This window comes from Peromyscus eremicus, chromosome 4 (genome assembly GCF_949786415.1).
Source record: "Peromyscus eremicus chromosome 4, PerEre_H2_v1, whole genome shotgun sequence".
Classification (NCBI taxonomy): Eukaryota; Metazoa; Chordata; class Mammalia; order Rodentia; family Cricetidae; genus Peromyscus; species Peromyscus eremicus.
Window position 1 is genome coordinate 104,095,543 of NC_081419.1, and position 15,862 is coordinate 104,111,404.

General features: G+C 44.4%; 1 protein-coding gene across 1 annotated transcript in view; it reads left to right on the forward strand.

Moving 5' to 3' along the window:
* The window catches only part of Tmc2 (transmembrane channel like 2), a 64,945-nt gene extending 59,417 nt beyond the window's left edge, over window positions 1-5,528 (forward strand). Inside the window, exons 17-19 of the mRNA XM_059258941.1 lie at window positions 1,802-1,880; window positions 2,777-2,894; window positions 5,311-5,528. Of these exons, the coding sequence (XP_059114924.1) occupies window positions 1,802-1,880; window positions 2,777-2,894; window positions 5,311-5,528 (415 nt within the window). The remainder of the gene's footprint in view (window positions 1-1,801; window positions 1,881-2,776; window positions 2,895-5,310) is intronic.
* The last annotated feature ends 10,334 nt before the right edge of the window (window positions 5,529-15,862 follow it).

Sequence of the window (15,862 nt, forward strand, 5' to 3'; positions counted from 1 at the left end):
GATTATTGATATTGAGAGTCATGAGTGAGCAGTGTTTCTTGGTTACCATTATTTTGTTATTGCAGTATAAATTATTTTCCCCCTCTTTTGATTTTCAGGTCTGATATCATTTACTCTTTGTGTTTTCTTGGGTGTTGTTAACCTCTTCAGGTTGAAGTTTTCCTTCTTTTGCCTTCTGTAGGGCTGGATTTGTAGATTAATACTGCTTAAGTTTAGTTTTATCATTGAATTTCTTTTTTCTATCTGTTGTGATTGAAAGACATTCCACAATGTCAGAACTTATTGAATAACAATTAATTCATATGGTTTAGCTGTTTCATGACAGCAATTTGTCATATAATCCTGCATACCTTGGCAACATTGCCAAGGCAAATACAGGTTCTTTTATTCTAATCTTAATTATTAATATTAACTCTCATATCACACAGTACACAGTAACATATCTATATATCTATATGCAGATATATGCTTTATAGAACAAATATAAATTAAAGAGACTACAGCAGAGTTCAAGAGGTTTCAGGAGGACTGAGAAAGGATTTGTACTGATACTGAACCAGACTAGTGCTGTCAGGGAGCTTCCAAAATTGACTCAGAGCTGGATGTGATGGTACACACCTTTGATCTCAGCACTGGGGAGAGAAAGAGAGCTCTGGGACTTCAAGGGCATCCAGTGCTACAAAGTTAGATCCTGTCTCAAAATAAATAAATAGATCACACAAAAGGAAATTTTTCAACAATTTTATTAGCATTTGAGAGAGAGAGAGAGAGAGAGAGAGAGAGACAGAGAGAGACAGAGAGAGAGAGAGAAACAGGGAAGGGGGATAGAAAAAGAAAAAACAAAGCCATTTTTGATTTAGGTCAGCAATGGAAGTCTACATGCGGCTGCAGAAAGCAGGGGTGAGGTGGGAGGCTATACTCAGAGAAAACAACTTAAGAAAGCACAGGGTGTCAGGGCAAGCACGTTTAGAATTTGATTGGATATCCAAGAGAAAGAAAGAAAAGTTATACTTCTGAATTAGATTTTAAAAAGTGCTAAGGTTTAGCAGTTAAGATCTGTAAGCAACTGCATAAGGCAGGGTTGTATAAGTACATTGTCTCATTTCAGGCATAATTATTCCTCCCATCTCCTCAGTATGTCTTTGGATGAGTCAGATTTCCTCATTCTAGGGTGGTCTCCTGACCAGATGACTGGTAGACCCAGTTAGATTAACTTTCAAGGAAAAGCACAATAAATTGTGATGCTTTCATCTTTGGAGCAGATTAGAACGTCACATTTCTATTCAGGGTTAGAAGCAGAACTCAGATTCCACTCTTTTGACCAGGGGGGATGTAGCTTTCACTTAATGGACCAAAGCTGATCTTGAGGGAGGTGTTCATCCTCCATGGCCTCTGAGATGTCTAGTGCCTGTCTAGCTGCCCAATACTACTTCATCCAAACCAATGAGATGGGGATAACTATACACGACACAAAGCCCACTGCTAGGCAGCTCCAGGAATCATTCCCAGCTTCCTTTGCAGACAAGAAACTGTGCTATGCCCTACCTCTTTGGAGTCAGGGTGATTCCTTCTACCAACCTTTACTGAACACTGAGAGCTAGACATGTGCAAGCCATGCCCACATTCAATAAAATAAAATCTAGAACCCTTTCCATGTTGAGCAGACAACCTAGGATGGTAGGACCAGCTCTGTCCTGCTAGAGAAAAGGCTTTGGTAACTCAGAGTCACTAGGAAAAACACCGAGCTCTTGTCATTTTCTAACATCCCAGGACAATAGGAGGTATGCTTTTTCTCTTTCAGTCTGGCCATCTACTACCTGAACTCCGTTTCAAAAAGTCTTTCCAGAGCTAATGCCCAGCTGCGAAAGAAAATCCAAGCGGTGAGTCTCTCAGGAGCTACAACCTTAATGGTGTTCTTATTTCTTGCTGATTAACTCTGTGATCTCAGTTGTGTTCTTTCAGTGGTTTTCTGTTATGCCAAATCTAAAATCCTGCACTACAGGGAGCAGCCCTGTAGGGTTCAACAGTGTGCATATACAGCTGAATATTTGAAAGGCCAATGGCGCAGCTTAGTGGCAGAGAAAGTGCTTAGCAGTCACAAGGCTCTGGAGTCAGTCACTAGCACTTCCACATTTGCACACAAGCATATGCATGCACACATGTACACACACACACACACACACACACACACACACACACACACACACACACACACAGAGCCATCTTAATAGTATAAATACTAAAAGAAATGGCCAAACAACACATTGTTGATCCTCAGCCTGAGATGTCTCCTTGATACACAGGCAGCTTCTCTCAACATCCCAGCTGACTATTCTCTCTAGAAAGACAGACAGAAAACATTCTCTCTCTCTCTCTCTCTCTCTCTCTCTCTCTCTCTCTCTCTCTCTCTCTCTCTCTCTCTCTCTCTCTCTCAAACTCTAATCTCTGTGTCTTTTCATCTCACTTCCTGTCATGCCTCTGAAACTAACATATACCTGGCTGCCAGTTCCCCACCCACACTTCCTTGTTAGCCTCACTGGCTCCTGCCCAGATACAGAACACTGAAATAAATGTTGGATGTAACTTCAAGTGCTGTGTGAACCCGAGCCACACACTACACTCTCCAGTTAGTTGTGGAACCAATAACAGGCAGTTGAAGGTTGTCGGCAAGAACTACAGACACGCTCCTACCTCACCTCTCATGATCCAGGGCTCTAAGCATCAGACACCCATGCCCTAGCTTGCATAAATAATTCCTTATTTTTTCCCCCTGCAGCTCCGTGAAATTGAAAAGAACCATAAATCTGTCAAAGGAAAAGCCATAGTCACAAATTCTGAGGACACACTTCAGAACAGCTCCAAAAATGCCACCCAACTACAACTCACTAAGGAAGGTAAATTTTTTTCCACTATGATAACTTTTTCCAAGTCCACGTGGAAATTGTAAAGAACATATGATGTGGAATTGGACTGATCTGGGTTTAAGATAAGGACACTGGTGATTAACAATAATTATTAATTAAGTACCTCACAGGATGGCGAGAGTGAAAGCAGAGAATGTAAAGTGCTTAAGGGAACTCCTGGCATACAGAATAAACTGACAAACCCTTGCTAGAGGTAGTGTTTGTAGTTTCTAAAAGAGAGATATGCTGGAGCTGGACAAGTAGCTCAGTGGTTAAGAGCACTGGCTGCTCTTCCATGGGATCAGGTTCCAGTCCCAGCATCCACATGGCGGCTCACAGTCCAGCGCTATCTTCTGGCATCCTTGGGCTCTGCATACACATGGCACATAGACGTACATTCAGGGAAAACACTCTCTCAGAAGGGTCTCATGTCTCTAAAGAGGGATCATAGATAGACCAGGCCCCAGTGTGGGGGAGAGGAAAGAGCAAGATGAAAAGACCTTGTCTGAGGTTATCTCATTGTCTCAGGAACAACTGTTCTAAAGGGTACCACTGTGCAATGTTGACCTTTGATGAGAGAACTGTACAAAATGCATAATAAATGACTAATAATTTAAGGGTTAGAATTTTTTATGTGTTCCAGTGTATCAGCAGTTGCATTTCATGTATTCTTCATCATTATTTTTTGAGGATTAACCAGAATAATACTAGCTGCTATAACAAACAGGTCCAAAATATCTTATTACATCTCGCTCAAAGCAAAAATCTAAATGGAGTGTTTCCCCTTAGTGGCCACAAGTACAGGAAATGTCATGAGTGGTCAAGGGCTAAGGCTGGGCATTTGCAGGTTCCGGGCCTCTTAGCCAAAGAACTGAAAATAAGAGCTCACACAGATTTACCAAAGTAATAAGAGAGCTTTATTGGGAACAAAGCAACAGTACAGATTAGAAAGGGAAACACTGTAAATAAAGATAGACCCAGGGCATGGTGGCACAGGCCTTTAATCCCAGCACTCAGGAGGCAGGGACAAGAGGATCACTGTGCGTTCAAGGCCAGCCTGATCTACAAAGTAAGTTCCAGGACAGCCAGTGTTGTTGCACAGAGAAACTCTGTCTCAAAAAAAAAAACCCAAAAACAAAAACAAAAATAATAATACTAATAATAATAAAGATAGACAGCAGGCCATGAGTGAAAATATCCTATAGCCCTAGCATACAGCCTGGAGTCTCTTTTGTGGGAAAGGAGGGGCTGGTTACTAAAAGGCACAGTTTGATGGATCCTCTATTTTATTTAAAGATTAAGTCACATGTTCATTTTTTCTACTACAAATATTTGCCTCACCGTGCATGTGCCCCAAACAAGTTCAGAATGAATCAGTTCCTCTATTCATCATACTCAGATAGATTGGGAATACACTTGAACAGAAATTGTCTAAATTTAATTGTTGTCAGGACCAGGAAAATGTGTACTGTTGTTCAGAGAGGGGCGTGCATGTGCAGGTGGGAGTCTCGGGGGTCTGAGTTTGCTAAGTGCAATGTGCAAAGATGCAGTGTTAACAGAACATGCAGGTGAAGGAGCTAGCCTGACAAATGCATTATTACAGGAGGTGTGGCGTGCATAATTCAAAACTAAATAGGACCCCAGGATACTACACTATTCCCTCTGCTTGTCTGCTTTGAAAGGAAAGCATGACTCCTTCCAACCCATGGCTCTGCCTGTATCAGATTTCTGAAAGAAGAAAAGCCTAGAAGCCATAATTGGCAGTGGCACATGTAAATCCACAAGAGGAACAGTGTCTGTTTCTGTGTTCCATAAGAAGAGGAATTAGGGGGAGGGGAGAAGTTAAGAAAGCGAAAGAGCTGGAAATGAGGCTGTTGTCTAAGAGTTATTGTAGCCTCTTCCCTGCCATCATCAGGTCTGACCTGGCTGTCCCCCTGAGAGGCTGCTGTCACTGCTGCACCAGTTTTTCCTATGGAAAACCTAGGATAACAGCTCTACCTGGGGGCTGGAGAGATGGCTCAGCAGTTAAGAATGCATGCTGCTCTTCAGAGGTCACAAGTTCACCCAGCACGCACACTGGGTGACTTACAACCCCTGTGACGCCAGCTCCAGGGGATCCAATGACTTCTCCTGGATACATATAAAGACACATAAATATAAGTAAAAAATTTAAACAGATCTAAAAAACAAACCAACAAGAATCGCTAGCCTGAGACCAGAGTTCAAACTCTGGTTCCCCAGGCAGCAGACAAATCTCTTCAAGGACAAATCAGACCCCAGGGCAATGGGACAGTTCTCATAGCACCAAATGGGATCAGAACCTACAAATACAGCAGAGCAGCTCCAGACGGCTCCGACTGAAATGGACAACATCTTCTACACCTTCATCCTTGTCTTTGTTTTCCAGAGCCCACATCTGATTCTCCCAGCCAAATCCAGACCCTGGACAAGAAAGGGCAGGGCCCTGGCAGCTCCGGTACTGACGTCAGGGCCTCACAGCCGACCTCCTGGCACCTTGTTGGATCTCAGCCCCCAAGAGTCAGATCAGAGTCTGGCCAAGCCCAGTCTCAGACTTACACATGCAGGGCAGCTTCTAGAAAGAGTACCCAGAGGCCTCACAAATGATGGCTGGCATTCCTGGGGCTCCTAGTCCAGGGCTTGATCCGCAGGCTCTACTGTTTGGTATATTCCTTCCCTTCTCCTCTCACACACATGCATGTTCCCATATCACACATGTAACATATGAACTTCGATCCTTGCTCTGCAGCCCTTGTTTACTACTCAAAGGGAAGGACAATGGCTTCCCATGATTTGGGGAGTGGGGGAAGCCCAAATTAACTAGCTTCCCAATGTCCTATTCAGGCAACCTTGGACCCCACATACTAGTGGTTTCCCTTGGCTCCAAACTTGGGGAGGCAGGGATGAGGCCATGACTCCCTGTGTGGACTTTTTCCATGGTGTACATGTTGGGACCCATGTTTCTGCACCCCTTCTGGGTAGAACTATGGTGTGGAGGAGCCTACATGTCTAACATCAGCCCTATCTAAAGGAGGCTAGACTGTTCAAATAGCAGGTCTAAGCAAAACAAAACAGAGCTGGATGAGCCAGAGTCGTTTTGACAGGAAAATCAGTGATACCCAACACTGAGGGAAGCTGATGCCAGTTAAGCACAGAAACTGCACTGGAGCCTCCTAGCAGCAAGACAAAGGAACACATGGGCAACACAGTTCTTCCGATCCATGTTGGGGAATATTGCAAGATGTGTTACTTTTGTTTATGCTGCATTTGTTTAACTCTGTGAAACTTGTTACTGTGCCTGTCTAAAATACCTGATGGTCTAATAAAGAGCTGAACGGCCAATGTCGAGGCAGGAGAAAGGATAGGTGGGGCTGGCAGGCAGAAAGAATAGAAGGAGAAATGTGGGAGAGGAGAGAAGAAAGAGCAAGAGAAGGAGGAGGACACAAGGGGCCAGCCACCCAGCTACATAGCAAGCCACAGACTGAGAAGTAATGAAAGGTATACAGAAATTTAAAGAAAAGGTAAAAGTCCAAAGGCAAAAGGTAGATGGGCTATGTGGTGGTATTGTGTTCCCCAAAATATTGTGTACCCTAATAAATTTATCTGGGGTCAGAGGACAGAACAGCCACCAGACATAGAGGCCAGAAAATGGTGGCACACACGCCTTCAATCTATCACTTGGGAGGCAGAGATCCATCCGGATCTCTGTGAGTTTAAAGCCACACTGGAAACAGCCAGGCATGGTGACTCACGCCTTTAATCCCAAGAAGTGAGCCTTTATTCCCAGGAAAAGATGGCAGAAAGCAGAAAGGTATATAAGGCGTGAGGACCAGGAACTAGAGCAAGTTAAACTTTTAGGCTTTTGAGCAACAAACAGTTCAGGTGAGATTCATTCTGGATGAGGACTCAGAGGCTTCCAGTTTGAGGAAACAGGATCAGCTGAGGAATTGGCAAGGTGAGGAAGCTGTGGCTTGTTCTGCTTCTCTGGTCTTCCAGCATTCACCCCAATACCTGGCTTCAGGTTTGTTCTAATTAATAAGAACTTTTAAGATTCCTGCTACAGGGCTAATTTAAGAAAAGCTGGCAAGAAACAAGCCAAGCTAAGGCCAGATATTTATAATTAAGAATAAGCCTCTGTGTGTGATTTATTTAGGAGCTGGGTGGTAGACCCCCACAAAAAAAATCAAAGACAAACAACATGAGATCCAACTGAAGAAAACTTGAGGATTTCTCAGGACGGGAAAGTTTTCTTCATGCACTAAATTCTAAAAGGAATTGGATAACCTGTTTCCTGTATAAGGGTCCTTGAACACGGTGCTTCTTCTGTTTCCTAGTGGGCATAAGTCAGGGAAGCCTGGCCATTAAGAAGGCTTTGCTAGAAGCCGAAGGCTTAGCAAGGTAGAAGTCTTAGTTGAGAGTTCTCTAGAGACCTCAAATGTTCTACAGACAGTACCTTCCTCTACTCTGTATACCCAGACCCAAGAGAGCACCTCACCCCATGTTTCTGAGTATTCTGAAGACAGCCCCTTCTTTTAGCCAGTTTCTTTTGTTGTAGCTATCACCCAAGTCCTCAAGGGCCCTCGAGGTACCCCCACATATTGTACATCAGGCAAAATCCTGGTAGTGAGAAGACTTCACAGCCACTCATGAGATTATACAGTGAGAGCAGTTTTCAAACTGAACTTCACTCATGAGCTGCAGTGGCATGAGAATGCAGACATATGAGCAGGAGAAACAGGGCACTTACTTCACCTCAGCCCATCCTAACAAGGTGAAGATCTCCATGGAAACTCAGTGAGCCTCCAGATCTGACAACGCCTGCAAGTCACACAGTGCTTTCTGGGGACAAACATTCTAGCTGTCTAGATACCAACACGAGAACTCAGGCAGTCTAACCCACGCCAGCCAGCAAAGCCCACAGCAGCATCCATGCCTCCAACATCATCATCTTGCCTGCATAATGTCAACTCAGAAATGAGAACAGGTGGGAGGCACCTCCTGAGCCATCAGCCTCTATGACTGTTGTGCCTCTGACAGTTAACAATACACATAAACGCCTACTACAAACTAAATAAATTGCCTGTTTTGAGGATGCATAATTCTATATTAGTGAATATACTTGCTGTCTATTGCTATATATCCAATTAGCCCCTAAATTGATGCTTTTAAATGGGCTGGGCATAGTGTCACATGCCTATAATTCTGGGCACTCAGGAGGCAGAAGCAAGGGGTTTACATCAAGCTCAAGGCCAATCAAGTTTACATAGTGAATTTCAGGCCAACCAAGGTTATACAGTGAAACCTTGTCTCAAAAATCCAAAAAGAGCCGGGCGGTGGTGGCGCACGCCTTTAATCCCAGCACTCGGGAGGCAGAGCCAGGCGGATCTCTGTGAGTTCGAGGCCAGCCTGTGCTACCAAGTGAGTCCCAGGAAAGGCGCAAAGCTACACAGAGAAACCCTGTCTCGAAAAACCAAAAAAAAAAAAAAAAAAAATCCAAAAAGAAAGTAAATAAATAAAGCACATTATTTATTATGCTTGATAGTGTCTATGGCCAAGAATTTGGGGGTGGGCTGGGGAAATAGCCTAATCAATACAGTGCTTACAGTGAAAGTATGAGGACCTGAGTTTGACCCCCAGAACCCATGGAAAAGTCAAGAGCAGCAGCCTGCATCTATAACCCTGGACAAGGGGACATGGAGACAAACAGATCCTAGGGACTTGCTGACTAGCTAGTCTAGCTCAAACAGTGAACTCCTTGTTCAATGGTTGTCTCAAAAAAATAGAAAGTGATAGAGGAAAGCACTGTATATGGATCTCCACATGTACACACACACACACACACACACACACACACACACACACACGAATCTGGGAATGGCTTACAAGGCATAATCCCATAATTGCTTACACAGATGGCTATGGGCAGGAAGCTTTAATTCCTCCTAGGTATTGACAGGAGACCATGGTGATTCTCCTTGTGAACCTCTCCATAAAGCTGTGTCAAAGTCAAATAAAACTATGGAGGCAAATCTCCATTAAAGGAAATTGTTAATAAACAAAGGATAGGATTGCAATCTGGAATACAGCATGCACAGGCCAGAGGGGACCGTGTTATATCTGGAGAAGGAAGAATCATTGTTTATTAGGACAGAGAGATCTACACAGGATATTCTGAAAGACCTGTGGCATTGTGGGTATTTTCAGGAGCTGGCAACACTTTCAAATTGGCAACACTTAATGTACAAACCCAGTCTTGTTTTTTTTTAAGGTTTGGGTTTTTTGTTTGTTTTTTGAGACAGTGTTTCTCTGAGTACCCCCGGCTGTCCTAGAACTCACTTTGTAGACCAGGCTGGCCTCAAACTCAGAGATCTGCCTGCCTCTACCTCCCAAGTGCTGGGATTAAAGGCACGTAACACCATCTGGATTGAAGATTTATTTTTATCTGTATGAGTGTTTTGCCTGAATGTATGTCTATGCACCATATGCATGCCTGGTGTTCATGGAGTTGAGAGGAGTGCATCAGATCCCCTGTTACAGTTGTGAGCTGCCACGTGGACGCTGGGATTCAAACCTAGATCCTCTGGAAGAGCAGACAGTGCTCTGTGCACTGAGAAATCTCTCTGTCCTCATTGTTCAATAAATTTTCACAGCTACTTGAGTGAGCTAAGGAATAGGGTGGAGGAAGAACACATTGGTAGGTGAAAAAAGGTATTAATGTAATGTGGGCTTTCAGTTAAGGGATATTACTATTTGAAAACAAACTAAGGTTGCTACCTGCTGTTTTCTTAGGTTTGACTTTCCAGCATATTCCATCTTAACACTTCATATTCCATGAAGGCATCACAGCCTGTGGAGGCAGGCTCGCAATAGGGCTGTGGGTAGGGCACATACACCCAGGTTGCTTTATCCACAGCATGGGGCTAAGTGCACTCATCCGGCCATGTGGGTGATGGACCTAGCCAAAATGTAGAGCTTTATGGACACAGTTCAGAAGAAACTGGACAGTGTGCTGTACCCTATCACCAACCTCTGAGTCAAAGAGGTCTCATGTGGTGACTGCTCCTTAAGGGGTTGTACCATTACTCTGGCCTACCAGCAGCTGCAGTGAGAGATTATCCCGTCAAGTTCCTCAGGTCCACCCTCTCATACCTGAAGTTGTACCTAGGAGCATCTACACTTGACCTACAGTAGCTGCCTCCTTGGTTACCTGCCACTACTACCTTCCAGAGCCCAGAAGGTACATCTGGCCACCAGCAGGCTAAGCCAGACAGGTGTGGCAGGAATCGATTCCTTTGGTGCCCAGGGAGGAATCTGACTCTGGGTGTTACCTGTGCTAGCATTGGGATACAGAAAGTTCTAAATTTCCAAGAACAAGGACCACTCCCATTTTTGTCTTTAGAGTACTCTATTACTACACAGACTAGGTACTAGGATGTTCAGGAAAACCTAAGTCACTATGGCTTAAACAAGTGAAGCTTGTTTGCACATAATCCGAATTCCAGAAACAGTTAACATGGTGTTGCTCCAATAGCTCAGCTAGGGAAGGACTTGCTCTCTGCAGTCACCTGGCCTTTCCCTTGTTGCTTCTTTACTTCATGGCCACAAGACTGAGAGGACTGAGCAGACGCCATAACATGCTGCTCAGTCTGCTCTCATGGATCAGGCCTCAATTTCAGTTTCCTGAGACTGAGCACGTAGTTTCTGGGAGGGCCATGAACCAAAGACAATTAATCACTGATGCCCCTGTCAGCAGGGACAGGGGGATAAAACACACCAAGCCTGGGCCACTGAGCCAGCCCCCACAGTCAATACAGGCTAGGCCAGCCAGCCTCCATAGCAGTTCAAGGACAAAGCCTGGGACTTGTCCAGGCCTGCCCAAAAATGGATAACTGTAGCCCCGACAAACCCCAACTAACCCTAGCCAATTAAAAGTTACTAACATGATTGCCACTCGAATAAACCAATCCTGAGTCTGTTCCTATATAGTCTGTAGACCCTACAAACCAATCCTACATAGTCTGTAGACCCCAAGACCCCCCCCATTTGCTTTACCCCCTATAAAAAACCCTGCCCCATTGCTACTAGGGTCTCTCCTGCTCTTCTGCTACATCAGACGGATGGATAGAGAGGCCTGAGTTAACTCGCAATAAAAGACTCTGCTTTTGCATTGGATTTGGTCTCTTGATGGTCTTTGGGAGTCCAGACACTGGGCACAACAAAGACAACTGCTGTATCTTCAGGAATCTATGTTTAAGGAAGAAATGAGGGGGTTGGGGAGAGTCAGAGACAAACCTGCTGGAACTATCAATTTAAATCAGAAAGGAAAACCTCTTTCAGAAACCTGGTCATATCCTCTCACATATTTCTATCTAGGCATCCTAGGCTAACTATAGTGGCCACCCTTAGCTCCAAACAAAGTAAAGATGGCAGGGAATTGGATTGGCCAAGCACACTCATCATATTCTATCCCCCAGAACAGAACTGTCTTCTGAAATAAAATAGGAATCTGCACTGGTTGTCAGCTTAACACAAGTTAGAGTCATCTGGAAAGAGAGAGCCTCAGTTGAGGGTTGCCTCCATCAAGTGGGCCTGCTGGGCGTTTCATGGATTAATAGTTAATATGGGAAGGCCCAGGCCTGTGGGTGGTGTCACCCCTGGACAAGTGGTCCTGGGTTGAATAAGAAAGCAGGCTGAACAAGCCATGAAGATCAAGCCAGTAAGCAGCATCCCTCCGTGACCTCTGCTGCAATTTCTGCCGTCTTTCCTAAATAACAGATCGGGATGGCAAAATATAACCCGAATAAACTCTTTCCTCCCCAAGAAGGTGTTTCACGCAACAGGAAGCAAACTACAACAGGACCCTGCAATCAGGAGCAGGAGAAACTGTGTATCTGTTAGCTTTGTTGAGTAACAAATGAGCTCCAGACTGAGCCGCTCAGGAGTTAGGGGCTCTCACATTGAGAGTTTGGGCTAGGCTCATCTGAGCTTTCTGCTTGGCTTACCTGGACTCACTTGTAGATGTCAGTCAGCTGTCACCTCAGCTGGGGCTGGTTGGGCTAGGATAGCTTAACTCATGTGGCAATTGACAACTGTAGGCTGGAGGGGCTTCATAGCCCCTGTGGCCTTTCTAGCAGGTTAACTCAGGTTTATTCTTATGAATGGTCTTCAAGTTCCTATAGAGAGTAGAAGTGACCCTGGGACTAGGACAATGTGATTCTGCTGCATTTTTTACCCAGATTCAAGAGGCAGAGACAGACTCCAGCTCCCAGTAACAGGAACCCCAAAGAACTGGGCCACTGTCCATCCATCATAGATGAGTTTGGGGGGGCTAATAAAAGTATTTGTCTCTTACACAAATACACACTTACACACAGGGCCTCACCTTGCTCAACCTGAACCCCTAAGACACTGTCCTTGCCCTGAGGGCCTAGAGGAAGAGGTGATAACGTTAGGCCTCAGTATCTCTAAGGGATGGTTCCCTCAGCAAGGCCTCTCTCATTGTTTGCACTGGTGGGTTGGGAGTGAGCAGATGGAATGTTCCAGGGGAGGGTTTCTGTAAACCAAGAGTACTAGGGGTCAGGAAAAGGAAAGGTGCAGCGTGAGGCAGACCTTGCTCCCATCACACTCAAGGAGCCCAACCAATCAGTTGGCATTTTCATGCCTGTTTCCCCAGCTCAATATCAAAGACAACAGTTTTCCCACTATCACCCCTGACTTGTACACTCACAGGTACTAGTGGCTGAGGTGCCAGCCTATAAGAGAATCTGACCAGGGTACCAAGAGCATTCACTGTGCTGGTGGTCCTCACTCAACTCAGTAAAGTCATTTCAGACATACTCTGATGTGCATATCCAGCCCTGCTCAAGTGCATAAAGTCCTTTCTCCGTATGAGACTTTAAGAAATAAATGAGAGGCAGAGGCAGAGAGGCAAAGAGGCAGAGGAGGAGGCACAGTCATAATAAAGACCAGAAGCTGAGCTTTTATCTGCTGAGGAGTTGGTGAGAACATGGAGATTAAGAGCTTAGAGCAGGGATGCCTTTAATCCCAGCACTTGGGAGGCAGAGCCAGGCGGATCTCTGTGAGTTCAAGGCCAGCCTGGGCTACAAAGTGAGTTCCAGGACAGGCTCCAAAGCTATACAGAGAAACCCTGTCTCAAAAAAACAAAACAGAACAAAAAAATCGAGATACCGCTATCATTGAACCCTGGCTGGGAAATGGGCCATATAAGGACAACTTTCAAATTGTGCTGTGAAGTTTAACAAATTGTTGTAAGACTACAACATGCCAGCCATTATGCCACTACTCAACAATAACATAGCACCACAAGTGTGGATGAGAGAGTAGAAGACCTATACTGGCAGTGTCACTGAGAGAAATGAAAAGGACCACTGAGCTAAATGATGGTCTTAAGGTTGTCCTTATTCCTGGAGTCTATGTGAAGAGCTGCCAAAGAATTTTGGGGGCTTCTTTCCATATTTGAAAAAGGGTCCAGAATTGCTAGAAGCCATTTCAAACATGATGCGATTTTTCTCACTGGCAATATGTGTGAAGTATCGCCACCTTGTGGCACTTGCTTGCAGTTTCAGTCTCTAGAACTCTCAGGGTTGGATTTAAAATGGTCCTCTGCCTCCACCGATGCCACCAGTGTTGACTGACAGTTAAAAACTCCGGGCTAACACACTAAAGTGACACAGTTCGTGTCTGATCCTTTCCAAAGGACAGACAGTCACATCACACAGAAAGGGGAAGGAGGGCCTAGGTGCCTATGGCTTAAAGTTCAAAGCTGAAGCATACCTCGAGAACCCAGAGCCCCACTCAGAAATGCTCCTCATCTCGGATGTATCTCAGCAGAAAACCCTGCGGTGGACTCTTCTCAGAAAAACAACTGCCTGAATAAGAATTTTCTGTTGAATATCTATCAATTCTTCAGTTAACCCTCTCAAGAGGTGAGGCCTAGTTCCCTTCCTTTTGAATGTGACCTGAACCTAACAAATGTAAAACACCTCTGGGCCCCAGCACTCTGGAGGGAGCATGCTTAGCCTAAAGCTGCCAAGTGAAGGATGTGCCCTTGGCAATAAGTCCTCTAGGAAGGAGTCTGGTTCTCAAGTGCAGATCTCAAAAGGGAACAGACACCGAACAGCACGGAACCACAGACACCCGAAGGAGGCCCAGAGCTCAGAGGCATTATGCATCTGGCTGGGACCAGCATATCTAAGAGGACAGACAGACTGACTGTACAGGCCCAGCCACCAGACCTTTGCAGCCAGGCAACAGTAGAACTAACGGCTCAAGATACAACCTTCAGCCGGGCGGTGGTGGCGCACGCCTTTAATCCCAGCACTCGGGAGGCAGATGCAGACGGATCTCTGTGAGTTCGAGGCCAGCCTGGGCTACAGAGTGAGTTCCAGGACAGGCGCAAAGCTACACAGAGAAACCCTGTCTCGAGGAAAAAAAAAAAAAAAAAAAAAAAGGGAGAGATACAACCTTCAAACCTGACTGAGCACAAGAACCTGATAGAGTACTGTCTGTCCCCAGCATTAAGTTGTGAAATGCCTTTTTTAAGAGCCAAGTAAGAGAAATTACTTTTTTTGTTTGTTTGTTTGTTTGTTTGTTTTTCAAGACAGGGTTTCTCTGTGTAGCTTTGCGCCTTTCCTGGAACTCACTCTGTAACCCAGGCTGGCCTCGAACTCACAGAGATCCGCCATTCCTGGCTGTCCTGGAACTCACTGAGATTCACCAGCCTCTGCCTCTCAAGTTCTGGGATTAAAGGCATATGGCACCACCACCTGGCTGAAATTACTCCTTTTAAAAGAGAACAGACTCTTAACAAGACTGTTTAAAGTAGGAAGGATGAAGATACTAACAATTAGCAAATTTACCATCTGAATGGATTTTCCAATTCCTATCATTCAATCAGTGAAAGTAAATATTTATCTCCTGTCATTGGAAATTGAATGGTATTGGTAACTGTCTCACCATGTGAAACTTAATTATATTTATTGTTTACATATGTAAATGAATAACTGAAGTAACTTTTAAAAATGAGCTTACGAGAGTGTGTAAAAATGATGTTAGCCTGATCTTTGACAAAGAAGACAAAACTATACAATGGAAAAAAGAAAACATCTTCAACAAATGGTGTTGGCATAACTGGATGTCAACATGTAAAAGATTGCAAATAGATCCATATCTGTCACCATGCACAAAACTGAAGTCCAAGTGGATCAAAGACCTCAACATAAATCCAGTTACACTGAACTTGATAGAAGAGAAAGTAGGAAGTAGTCTTGAATGCATTGGCACAGGAGATCACTTCCTAAATATAACACCAGTAGCACAGACACTGAGAGAAACAATCAATCAATGGGACCTCTTGAAACTGAGAAGCTTTTGTAGGGCAAAAGACAAAGTCAATAAGACAAAAAGACAGACTACAGAATGGGAAAAGACCTTCACCAATCCCACACCTGACAGTGGACTGATCTCCAAAATATATAAAGAACTCAAGAAATTAGACATCAAAATACTGAACAATCCAATTAAAAAAATGGGCTACAAAGCTAAACAGAGAATTCTCAAAAGAAGAACCTCAAATGGCTTAAAGCCATTTAAGGAAATGCTCAACATCCTTAGTCATCAGAGAAATGCAAATCAAAATGACTCTGAGATACCATCTTACACCTGTCAGAATGGCTATGATAAAAAACACTAATGACAGTCAATGTTGGAGAGGTTGTGGAGCAAAGGGAACACTCCTCCACTGTCGGTGGGAGTGCAAACTTGTACAACCACTGTGGAAATCAGTATGGCGGTTTCTCAGAAAATTGGGAATCGATCTACCTCAAGACCCAGCCATACCACTCTTGGGCATATACCCAAGGAATGCTCAATCATACCACAAAGATACATGCTCAACTATGTTCATAGCAACATTATTCTTA